We start from the raw sequence: 13,222 nt of genomic DNA, 5'->3' as shown, positions 1-13,222 counted from the left end.
GCACTATATTAAACTGGAAAAAGAACAGAGAAGGAAAAAAAAGAAAAAGGAAAAAGAAAAAATAAGTCTGTTTGCCAAAGTGGTATATAAGGAACTTGCACTTTGAAAAGGCAGTTGAAAACTAGTATTTTAAAAATTAGAACCACCTTAATCTGGAACTATATAGCTGCAGTATCTTTTGACCTTTTACAACTACATCCTAGGCCAAAGGTAAGGATACGATCTGTACCAGGAAATAAAACACCACCTTTGATCATTTCTCCCATGATGCACCCAACTGACCAAATGTCAACTGAAAACAAAATGCAATGATATTAACATAAAAGATAGTTATTAAAATAAAAGAAATAAAAATATCCAGACACACAAATACACATGAAGTGACTACAAAAAGCATGTGTAATGTAATGAGTGAAGGTGAATGTATGCTAACTACAGGACCAGCAGAGACTATGTCCTACTGCTAGGTGCAGCCTGAATATAAATGAAGTTCTTTTTTTTTAATAAGTGTATCACAAGAAAAATCCATGTTCATTTAATAAAAAAAAATAAAATTGTACAATATGCATCTTCATGACACAACATCAATAAAAAGGTTAATCACTTCCTAACTAATTCAACCTGCTGCAGCAGCACAAGGATACAGTCCCTTCCTGGAAAGAGGATTTTGTGGCAAACCATTTCGCCCATAATGCACCCCACAGACCATAAATCCACTATGTTTGTAGCACAAAAAGAAGGAAAAGCAAAGCAAACGGTCATTTAAAATTAAAAGAAGCATAACATGACTGCATCCTATAAACTGCAGAGACAGCACAGGAAGAAGAGCATATCTTTTTGTATCAATCAATGAAAACACTTTAAAATACACCATGTGTAAGGATTAGCTTTTAACTGTCTCAAATACAAGGCAGAAAAACATCCTTTTGTTTAATATAGTGCTAGAGCGAGAGCTTGAGCAGAGAGAGAGAGAGATGAATCAAGCAAAGTAAAGTCCTTCTCCAAGCTCTGAGGCCTGCAAAGCTACCTCTGCCAAGAGACCAGATTTAAGTGCCAAAGACAGCTTGATTTCTTGAAAGTAATTCCACTGTAGTTGTATGAATAATTCTAAAAGTAGCAAAGTAAACTGACCTGTAAAAATATTCCCTATTGAAATAATTCAGGCTTTTTAGGAGAATTAATTAGGTGCTAGAATTAAAATTTAACATCAAGTATTTCCTCTAAGTCAGGTTACAATGCATCTCTCTCTCCCCTTAAGTAAAAAGCAAACAGAATCAGTAAAAGATCACTTAGAATTTTAGAGGATCAGTTAATGACAATGTTAGTATGCTCCTAGAAGATTTTCAGTTGAAATCATTTTTTTAAGATATTTCTCCAGTTATGCTGAAATAACATCTCGTACAAAAGAAAAACTCAAAAGCAATTTTTTTAAAATTAAATATGCATTTTCTACATTACCTTAAAATAAATCACTCAAAAGACATACTTAAAGATGCACAAGTTTACTTTGTATAGGTATGCCAATTTCTTTTGCAGTTGCTTTCAGAGGTACTGTTAACTCTGGATGCAAAAGTTTCCTTGAAGTCATAATAATTACATTATTATCAATACTTTTATATAAAACATGACACTGGAATTTCAATTAAGCACGTAAGAAGAGGATTTAAATGAGAACAATCATATACTAAGAATCACACGTAAATGTTCTTAAGGAGCTCAACAATGTCAAGCAAACAATGTTGCTTCTTACTGAAGAGATTCCTTCTCCCTCATTTACAAGTTCCTCTAAAATAGTATCTCAATCATATGATAGGAGATCTTAGTTGTGCATATTAATAGGTCAAAATTAAGGGCCTGGTTCATTTAAAAATGATTGTCAACATTTTATGATTAGTGCTGTTTTTCCTTTAAAAACCCTTTTCAAATACTTAAGTATATATTATTTGGCTCAGAGACCCAAGGATTTGAAGCCAAGTTTTGCATTTGACTTTTTAAATAAAATTCTGAATGTTGACTTTTTGACCTGCAAATCAACCTTCTGCCAGCCCAACCCAAAATACACCCAAATCTGTTGTAATCAGTTTGTGTCCAACACAATAAAGTTACCATCTTTCTGGTCACCCTACAAAACCTAACTTGAGATGTTTTGGGGTGTTTTGATTTGCTGCTTTCATTAAATCAAGACATCTCTATCCTTTTTGATGAAGCTAAACTAATTTGTACACTGAGGACTGCTCCTGTGAATACCTCTATAGAAGACCGTGTAAAATGAGTAATATCTCATTACAGACTTGTAAATATTTTTAAAAAAATCTACTGCTGTCATAAGGAGTTCATTGTACTCTCAATAACCCTGTTTGAAGTGAACTGTTTTCTATAACTCTAGGAGAAAAAATACCACGTGAAAATGAAGTTCAAACCCAATGTACATAATAGGAAACTTAAAAGTATTTGTTACAGAGGGTTTAGGGCTTTCCTTGCTTTTCAGTGCTTCCTTTCTGATAATTATGCACCTAACTGTGCAAAAATCTAAATATGTTAAGGTACGTGTGCATGAACAGTCCTTCAGTCCTTGAGTTTCATTTCTTGATTTTGCAAGGATTCATTTCTTAATGTGATATACCCAAATCTCCTTCAGTAATAAAACCCTATGTAGAAGTTACTCGATATATATCAGTTTGGGATCTCTGCTAGTTTTAAAACAAATATTTTGTATGTGTGTAACAAAAGAACAGTACTCTGCAGTATGTATCTCAGTCATCAAAACACAAATTGCAATCCTCCCACATCGGTTCAGCAGGGCACTGAAACTGCCAGATGACCCTGCAACCATTAGTTAATCACCAATTTTCAGTATTTAATTCTATATTAAATAAGTTAACAGTTAATTTAACTATTGGCTTAAGGAGTTATAATAGCATCCATACTAACAGGTGAGGCCTCTGGACAGCCCATGGCTCTTAATGTAAGTGCATCCTTGATACCTGTCTCCTTGTCATGGGAGCTCCACAAACTCCTCAGGTAGTGACTGAGAAGAATTACAGCCTATGTAAACATTCTTTTGATGAGAACGGTACATGTGGAAATGCAGACTGTCTTCAGACTCAGTCCACAAATTTACATTCTCCAGAAGTGCCTGTCTAATTTCAATGACCATGGATTTGGCTTTGGGAAGGTGTGGTAGTTCTTCAAATGAAAGTAAACTATTAATTGTGTTCTGCTGCACTAACAAGTCATTTGTCCTTAGGAACAGGATTGTCACTATCATGACAGGATACTCTGGAACACAATCTATTTAACACCAACAATAACCTAAGCAACCTTTTAGTGGAAAGAATGTTTCACACTTTTGCAACTCAAGATTACTTACTATTTAAGAGAAAAATCTAAATTAGGGTAAGCTGAGTTAGAAAACTTGTGACTTTTATTGTATCAATTCCTCTGTAAGGCAGTCGCATGACTCAATACTACTGTTTTAGGTACTTTTATCTAGTGGTCCCTTAAATGGTCAATGTAAAGTCTTGGGGGGAAAAAAGGGACAAAATTGCAAACCTACAAAACTTTAGGGGAAAAAAAAATAACTTGCTGTACTCAACCTGTGACTTCTAAATCACAGGAAAAATAGCCAACCATGGTTGGCTATTTTTTCTCTCACTTGGAGAAACATACATCCTCTCATTCATGCTAACCACCCAGACAGAAATAAACCAGTCCTGCAAAAATGATCTACTCTCATTCCTTTGAGCTGCCTTCTTTCATGGTTAACACCATTCACACACAACCTGAAGTCACTGGCTGTGACTATGCAGTTGCAGTTGCCAGGCAGGTTCACAGACTATATTAGGAATCCTGAAAGGCAGAGCAAGCCCCAGTTGTGTCAGTAATGTGAGGAGCCACACCTCACATCCCCAGGAGACAGCTCACCAAGCCTAAAGCAGCAGGGCATCTCAGCGTCTTGCTGGCTGATCAGCAGAGGGTATAAAATACCCCCAGTGACCTCTGGGCACTGCGCCTGCCTGAGCTGGAAACCAGGGAGCTGACTGGCCACAGTGGCAGCATATCAATGAAATGGCAGCAGAACTGGGGCTGCTACAACAGGAATGCAGGAATGACATGTCAGTTTGTTTTCCTAAGGGACATTGGCTGTTTCATTGAGAATGCGCAATGTACTTGATTGTGTGCCTCCCTCAAACGACACAGCCTTTCCTTACTTTCTCATAGAAGATACAGAGAGACAGACTGGCCACAGAGCAAGTATAAAGACAACTGAAATGTATGCAAGCAGAGTGACAAAGTAAAATTTCCTTGGAATTTGTCACGGACCTCAAGGAATCTATGATTCTTCGTGACAGGACTCTCTGTATTCTTGTCTCAAGTATATTATCGACTTCAGCAACATTAAGAACTGAGTGCAACAGGTTTAAAGAAGGCTGGTTTTAGTAAAAAGAAATGCCACAGTAGGTAGTCGCAGCTTGTCTGTTCCTCAGTAGCCTCTATGCTCCCTACATCCTCAAAGACTATACAGGTTATTTAACATTCAATTTAGTACACACATCTACTGATGAATTACAATTTACATCTTCACCAGGAATAAAGTCTGGTGAAGGTCTACTAAGGTATAACACATATTAAGAAAATATAATTCCAGTTCTTACGGATGTCACTTGTTATTTAAATTTTTAAATAAACAAGGCCCTCAATTTCTTCTCCTATTAAATGCAAACATTTTCTAATGGGTTGAGTTGAATAAACAAATTGGTGTATCCAGAATCTGCATTTTGATCAAAAGACTAATTTATAAAATTTCTACAGCTTGAAAAAAACATTAACATGTAAAATGTGGTGTGCCAAACAAAAAAAGAAAAAAGCTATGCCAAAGAAAGACTATATTTGCTGACCGTTTTCTTTGTATCCCATCCCTAGGATGACCTCTGGTGCTCTGTAGTAACGAGTCACTACATAAGGCGTCATCATAAAACTAGTTCCTGCAGTTCTGGCCAGTCCAAAGTCAAGAATCTTCAAAGTGCAGTCTGACTTTACTACTATATTACTGGGCTTTAAATCCTTTAAAAAGAAACATCATATATGACTGCTAAGACAAGCACAAAGTACTCTCTGGTTCACATTTTAAAAAGATAATACTGCTAACATTATACCCCACACATATAACTAGGTTACTGCTATAACTGCAATTTTTTCCCCTTGCATTAATTCATGTGCATTCAGCAGGCTACAGAATTAATTCCTTTATTGTGCTTGTAGATTTATATAGCAATTAAAGAAGGAAAATACAATCAGCATTACAAGATACATTAGTAATGTCTGAAATAAATTGAGGTTAGTAAGAAGTGTTAGCTCTGAGGAAAGGTCTAGAAACTGCTCGCTGGAACAATAATTATTACTATGATGCAGAACACAAGTAACATGACAATTGCTGAAATCATTTGATGCAATAATCATCCTGATACAAGAATTATTAGAATTACAATATGAATGTAAAAAGTAGAAGGTTTATTTGCTAGTTGAAGTTACATTACCTCTTTTGAATCAATGTTTCTCTGCACAGGAAGGAAATCTCCATGCCACACATAGTTTTAGTTTCCCATTTAGGATTTGGTTTTATACTAATTTTGGCAACCAAACCAAAAAGGCACCATTGAAAAACTGCCAAGAATTAACACAATCATTATATTGCAGTGAAAAATATAGAGTGAAGCGCTGATATAGCTTTAGATCATCCTAGTGAAAAACACGGTAACTATTCTTTTCACTTGAATCCTATTGACAACAGCGGCTTTACAACAATCTATTTACACAGACACTACACTGGCATACTCCATCATCATCTCAGGAGGATCTTACAAACATCTGAATGTCACAGGGAACATATTACAAACAGAGCAACTTCCGAATAACTTAGCAATCATAAAATGATTCACAGCACACAGGTCAACACAGATAAGACTTAGATCCTTCCTGCCTACACTCTACTGAGATTAATGAGAGAAAAACCCGAGATACGGCAGAGGACTCCAGCATTTGAGTTGCAGGCATTTGAGAAGTAGCAATATCTGTCACTGTTTCACAGAGACTTAAAAGTGGCTATTTGCAAGATTTATGTAGTTTTCATTTGTACTTTCAGCAATATCCTCATAAAGCTAAGAAAACTGCATTTAAGAGAGAGGAAATCACAAAAAAAGTTTCAGAACAACAGAATCTTAGTGAGCAATTAAAAGTCTTGCATACATACATATTCATACACGCACTTCAAAAACACTTGCACAAGTCTCTGCAGACAACTGTGGCTTAAAGCATTCTCAAAACCCACAAATTAATTCAAGTTCTATAAGGCACTCCAGCCATTTTAATATATATGTTTCAGATTCTGCTACAGTCCTATTACTAGCTTTATTTTTGCACAATTCTATTATTTTCAGGATGTTCATTGCAAAATCCCAGGTGCAAGCTTATGGTATTAATATACTCATCCTCTTCAAAGCTGCAAGATTAACATTCAAAATGTTAAAAGATCTTCCCTTTGCAAGAGAAAAATCACTACGAGGACAAAATGCAAAAAAAGTTTACACAATGCTGCCCATCCTTAATTTCTGCACACCATGTAGCTGTCATGAAGCCTAGGATTAAAATGATGAAGGCCAGATTTGACTTAACACTGCATTCAAATTCATGCAGAACTCATATCTCTTATGTTTTAAATAAACACAAACTCAAAACTTCCTTTAAGGGGATCAAGTTAATTAGGCCGTATAAATATATCCAGAACCTATTGCAGAAGATGTGTCACTGAACCTTAAAAATGTAAAATGTCAGTGCTTAGAAAACAGATTTTTCACAGCTGTATCCCCATTATCCAGACAGGGGGAGAGAGATATCTCTGGAGGGTAATTCAGGGCTTCTTTGGGTTTTTTCCTTATTACCAAAAGATTTGTGAAGGGCTTCCATAATTAGGTTCCTTTGTTAAGTACTCAAAATCAGGCAGAATTCAATGTTTCAGAGCCCCCATGCAAGACTAATGAGACACTCTGTGTCCCTCAGCAAATCAGTGAGGCACAACTCTGAAACGCTGATTATTCTTCCCTATCAGATTATGAAACAGAAGTGAACGTGTACTTCTACACTGTCTGGAAACTGCATCTCTGCAAAATATTTGGAACACAGTAATGTTCATTTGTACAATCTGTTAAAGTCAGTGTAAAGCTACAGTCAAATCTTTACAGAGATCAAATTTTTACCCATTGATGTGGCAACTAAATATGTCCCCTACAACTTTTCCAGGTGAAATTGACTGAAATTCTCTTTGTGTTTGATCTCTGCTTCGTTCCATCCCTCCAGTTCACTAGAAAAAACCCACTTATTTCTATGGCAAGTACTCTCCAGTGCTATAAGGCACATACAGATTGCTGTGATTTCAGTCATGCAACAAGGTTTGAAAAAGCTATTGAGATGTTGAGATTCCCACCGCTGTGTTAAAACCTTAAGAACCCAGTTAAAAAACATGTGAAACTACCAACACCAAAAAAGCTTAAAGCTTTAGAGAACACTAAAGTAGTACACTAGATTCATAGCCAGAATGCCCCACAGGCAGCCACAGTAGTGCTGATTATATTTAAGGAGTTTCAACCAAGTAATTAGCTTTGAACTTTAAGGACAGTGGTGCTGAGAGCCCAGAAGAGGGATATAAAGAGTTACTGCTGCAGCCACATGGTCCACAGCCCTTTTCAAGCACGCCCTCCTTGACTTCTGAGGTTTTGTTTAACTTGTTCCGCAAAGAAACAGAATTTTGATACTTCATACCTTGAAGTGTAAAGGCACAACGCACACAGTGGGTAACGTTCTGTCTGAACATACTTAATCTTCTAAGAAAGTCTGACAAGAAACTGTCTGCTGAAAATCTGCCAGGAAGACATGCAAGTGAAAGGTATCTGCACATGTCCTTCAAAACCATTCATGCATACATATGGTACTATTTACATAGCAATTGTATCCATAGTCTCTTTGGTATCACGTATCCCTGTACAATATAAAGCATTTTAAAGACTTAACCTGTGTTTACAGAGGCAGAAATTCTATCCTCAAAGCAGTCTCTACTGCCCAACAACCACCTTAGTAGTGATTCCTTTTCTGTAAATGTACAAATGTCTGTGACTTCCACAGGATCAATGTCCACTCTACAGTAGTCCAAACCACCCTGAAAGCAAGCACCATTTCAGAAGGTCCCTCATGCTTGCGCTAAGATCCACAGAGAGAGATTCGTACATTACCTACTCTGGGATGTCCATACAATATGCCATTTTTCCAAATTAAAAAAAGACCTAGGAAAACCCACAGCAATTAACTTGCATACCTAAGTATTGAAGAGACCAGGTAATGTGAAGTTGCATACAAAACAGTTATTTCAAACCCAAAGGCACATGCACTAGGACACAAAGGGCTGCATAATCTCATATGTGGTCATACACAATGTAATACGCCAACAGTGGTAAGTGAAGTAATCCAGTTCTCCCTAGCATTCCCACAATAATGCAAGAAACTCACTGCCTTATCTCAATGCCCATGCACAGATCAAGCAGCACCAGGTACAGAGTCTGGCTGTAGGTGATGTTTCTCCCTACTCTTCCTCGCCCATCTCTTTCAAAACAGTTCAGGGAAACTGCCTGCAAGAAGCTTCACCTTCGCTCCCTGAGCTCCTCACTGGAATGAAGCAGTTGATGAGTACTAGAACTAGTTGAGCAAAAGGAAGCAATGTTTGGCCACTCAAACTGTACTTTCTATTCAAACAATTGTCCCTGTTCCCTTGAGGGAAAAGCAGCAAACTGAACAGGAGTGTCAGCCTGCCAGATCCAGCCTGCAGGTCATTCAACATCCCACTCACAAGGTGGTGAACCACTGACCTGGACAAGCATCCTACCAGCAATTCCTGTGGTGTTGCCTGTGGCAATCACAAAATTGCCATCCATGACTTGCTTTGCTGTGTACATCATCCATGAGAAAGACAATATGGCAATGATTGAAACTAACCCACATGACTAAGTTTAATGAAATCTTCTGCATCCTTTCAGAAAGGAAAACTTCTCAAGCTCTCTAAAAAAGTAACAATAAAAATGTAGAAATACAAGCTTACCATTTCCCAAACTAACATTAAAGAGTTGTAATCAGACAATCTCAAGCAATCTTTACACTACACAGAATTACAGATGAGATGTTTAATTTAAGCAGACAACCTTAAATTCAAAATTTCTTAACTGGATTGCCACATAGATGCTATTTAAAAAGCAGTAGTCAAGTTTTGCCTGTGGACAGTTTGAACGTTTTGTGACAGACAGGTGTAATGCAAGCTCCACTTACAGGTCTTTATCACCTGTTTATATCATGGTTTCAGGTACTTATTCATTATTCTGCTAGTTCAAGAAGAGAAATAAAATTGGCAGTCCCTTCTAAAGATAGGATTTCAGGTTTGGTTACCAAAACAATAACAGCAGAGATACTTTCAGATATTCCTTCCTGCCATGACTACTAAGATAGAACATTATACAGAGGAGGTAATGTAACTGCAAAAATCTTTTATTCGCTCTGAGCAGATTATCATCAAATCATTCCAATATTCAAAAGGTTCATTCCAGAACCACCCTGCAAAATGGTAAGTGTGATGACTTCCTTTCAGCTTTCTCTCTCTGCCTATGGGACAGGCTATGAATCACCTTTTGTGATCCTATTTCTGATTTTTTAAAATCTTTTAAATACTCAAAGCAAAACCAGGTGCAATGCAAATTATACACAGTTTTGTTCACTTACCCTATGAATAATTCCAGCTGAATGAAGATGTTTGATACCACACAGCATTTGATAAAGGAGATAGGACATTCGTTCATGGTCTAGCTCCATCTGAATCACTTGGCAGAGATTTGCATCCATGAGCTCCATCACAATGTAGCTTATGAAGAAAAAAAAATCAGATAATACAGCTATTTTATTGTATTTTTTCTCTTGTTCATCCTTTGGCATGAATATTTTGAAAATAAATTCTCAGATTTAGTTTAAATCAGACTTACACATCTTGAAATTCTTCCAGGGATTTTTGTGGTGTGAACACATTCAGTAGGCCGATTATCTGTCAGAAGAGGGAGAGGAAGTGTAATTGCACCGCAGAAATAGCTGCAGAGTCAACATTTCAAAACTGGTAACTATTACTCTGATATGAACCTCTTGGTATGCACTGAAGCTCAAGATGCTCAGTGGTTCAACCAGGCCTAACATGCTGTAGCATATACTAATGATTTTAGAAGGAGTATTTTTCCTCACACTCTGTGTACATTAATAAGATGACATTCAAAGTTTAAAACCTAAGGAGGTTAGTCTCCCCTTCCTCCTACTTTCAGTTTGCAGACACCTGGTAAGATTTTTATTGCATATGAGGAATAATAAAATTAAAATCTGACAAAGGCTCCCTAAGAGATACCACTTTGCCACTGACAGAGGTGAAGAAAAAACTTAACCCAAAGAGACAAACAGATTCCTAGAGCTGATTTAGGACACTTCCCAATGCTAAGAATGGATGGGATGTGCAGAAACAAGCCAAGATACTAAGAGTCAGGCAGGTTTGTAATAGTTTATCACCATACAAATTATGCTATTAGGTGAAACTTCCTTCAGAGAATCCATATAAGCCAACTCTATCTGAGAAAAGTTATAAGATTTTCCCAAGAAGCTAAAAGACAGAGTAAGTTTTCTATGACTCCCTATCTCCCTAGCAGCCATCTTCCTGATGGTGGATTAAGAGGGAAAGGGAGGAAGACTGAACACAGCTTTCTCTGAGGGAAGAAAATGGCCAATAGCAGCCTTTTGTAGTTCAACTCTGATAAATGTATCACTTATTCTCCTTCCATTTCTATGATCTGGTCTACTGCACAGCTTCATAAGCATAACATAGTGTTATGTTATGTGTTATGTTATCTTGTGTTGTCACAACACAAGATTCCAAACTCATTCATGCACCAGGGAAAAAAAAAGAAAAACCTATTACAGCCTTTTTTTTTTTCCTGCTATGTGTCTAGCAGCGGCAACAGAGACAAGGATGTACTTACCAATCATCCTCCTCTTATTTGACAGCTGCACGTAAAATGTAGCAATGTAACACTGAGTCCCTTCTTGATTGTGAAGGGGGTATTTAAAGAGTGAGCAGGTATTAAAACCAGTAAATAATAGCTCTTCTGATATATCCTTCTGTAGTTATCATGGAGATACAACCATGCAATGAACATCTCCCCTGAAGTCACTTCCTTTTACAAAGAATAACCTTCTAGTTATAATGTCTGGACAAGGACATTGCACTCACATTTTTGTGATTAACGCACTTCATAAGAACAAGCTCTCTGTAGGCTCTCTTAGCATGGGTTTGGTTCTGAAACGGTCGGCTTAACTTCTTGATTGCAACATTCCTTTCAAGGATGGCATCGTAAGCTGCACTGTAATTAAAAATAACATTATTATATCCCTAGTGCCAAGGTCCTTTAAGCTGTGGCAGTTACAACCTTTTTCAGATACTTTATCATATCTGCAGAAATTCCAAATTTCCAGTGTTACTCAGCTTTAGGGAGTGTAATACAGCAAAGTGCTCTCATATGCCGAGTGATTCAAAATTTAAAAATACTTCCCAGCTTCAGAGTATTAACACATGACAACCTCTACAAAATACTGCAGGATTTCTGCTTCCCAAAGATATTGAGTTCTTGCCACTCACTGGCACCCAAGAACATACAACCTAAACAAGATCCAAAACACTTCAAACATAAAAAGCACATCCATTTTACACAGAATCTTCACACTGAAAAGAAAGGAAAAGAGCGGAAAAGTAGGTTATATAAAGGTCCCCTGCTTTCATTTATGTAGTTGTTTAATATTCCGATGACAATGAGAGCATCACTGTCAAGAATAAAAAAGTCTTAAGAAAGCTTTAACATCTAGATGTCACTGGCTTTAGCTTGGTAAAAAGAAAGAGTAACATTTTGATTGCAGACTGATGTCAAGATTGTCATACAATTCAGTGACACAAGCTGTTTAACTGATGAAGACTGTTACTGGGGACAACTCCCTTACATATCACATTCCCATGACAGGAAGGCTCAGCTTGCTTTTCCTGTCAGAGCTAATACAACTGATGACTATCACGCAGACTCAGGAAATATTTATCAGTTACTAAAAAAGTCTCAGCAGAGAAAATATTGTTTTCTTGTTTCTTATCAAGAAAGGTACTCAAATCTACATGAAGAACATCTGTCACCAAACAGTAGCATCTATTAAATCACAAACCCACTACTTTAAAAAGCAGATTTTCTATATAGTATATAGGCTTTAATGATTTTTATTTTTTTATCATCAAAACCTCTAGTCACTATAGAAAGAAAAGAAAATGGGAATAACACCTACTGGTAAATTTCTCTGGTTTACATTTTCTACTTTATCTGTAATTTCTCCACCTGCCCACAATGTAAGGATTATCTTATGAGAGAACATTCAAGAGGTGGCCAGGAAAGACCACCAACCTGGGACTCCTGTACCAGTATTTTAATTTTTGCATCCCCAGTACATAACAGCAGCCTTGGAGCCTGTTTCAGTATTGGGTAAACTACTTAATATTTTCCAAATCAAGTCAGATCTGTTAGTTTAAAAAAAAAAAAAAAAAAAAAAACAAACCAAAACCACAAACCAAAAACCACAAATACAGACCAACAACAACTAAAAAAAAACCCCAATCCAAGTCAAAAGAATTGCACCATATCTCCTCCAGACACGGACAAAATTTAACCACATGAGCACTCCAATCCTCCTCAGAGTAAGCAGAGAGGTTTAACTAAAAAGGTTTCAATTACCACTAGCACCAAATAGAGAAAGGCACAGTAATTACATAGTCAGTTTTTGGATCTTCGCTTTAGGAAGACAAACTTGGAAAACAGCAGTAACATATGACTGGCAATCAGAAGGACAGTTATAACATCTAAAGCTTTTTTTGGCATTTCTATAGCAACTAAACAAACTTGTCAAATGATTGTCTACATCTGCAGTATATTAACACACATGCAGACAAAATTCAGATCAGTTTTTCTGATGCTGCTACTTAGAGACCAAATAATATTAATGCCAGAAGTTACCAGGTCAAAACTAAATCTTTCTAGAGTACTGGCCTTCAAGATTTCATTTGCAATAA

The 13,222-nt window shown here is 36.8% G+C and overlaps 1 protein-coding gene across 5 annotated transcripts in view; it reads right to left on the bottom strand.

Annotated features, from left to right (window-relative positions):
* MAPK8 (mitogen-activated protein kinase 8) overlaps positions 1–13,222 on the bottom strand; it is a 58,067-nt gene that overhangs the window by 21,509 nt on the left and 23,336 nt on the right. For 4 of the 5 annotated variants that reach the window (XM_027878139.1, XM_027878138.1, XM_027878135.1 and 1 more), the window contains exons 3-7: positions 11,354–11,483; positions 10,071–10,129; positions 9,814–9,952; positions 4,899–5,064; positions 221–292 (exon numbers count right to left, since the gene is read on the bottom strand). In XM_027878139.1, the coding sequence (XP_027733940.1) occupies positions 221–292; positions 4,899–5,064; positions 9,814–9,952; positions 10,071–10,129; positions 11,354–11,483 (566 nt within the window). Of the gene's footprint in view, positions 1–220; positions 293–644; positions 717–4,898; positions 5,065–9,813; positions 9,953–10,070; positions 10,130–11,353; positions 11,484–13,222 lie in introns of all 5 variants that reach the window. The other variant, XM_027878137.1, reaches the window with a different exon arrangement.

The sequence above is a fragment of the Empidonax traillii genome, unplaced genomic scaffold, assembly GCF_003031625.1.
Source record: "Empidonax traillii isolate 1590-97213 ecotype Southwest subspecies unplaced genomic scaffold, ASM303162v1 scaffold38:size1800464, whole genome shotgun sequence".
Classification (NCBI taxonomy): Eukaryota; Metazoa; Chordata; class Aves; order Passeriformes; family Tyrannidae; genus Empidonax; species Empidonax traillii.
The sequence above is the reverse complement of the archived record's forward strand: the minus strand, read 5'-3'. Positions and strand labels throughout refer to the sequence as shown.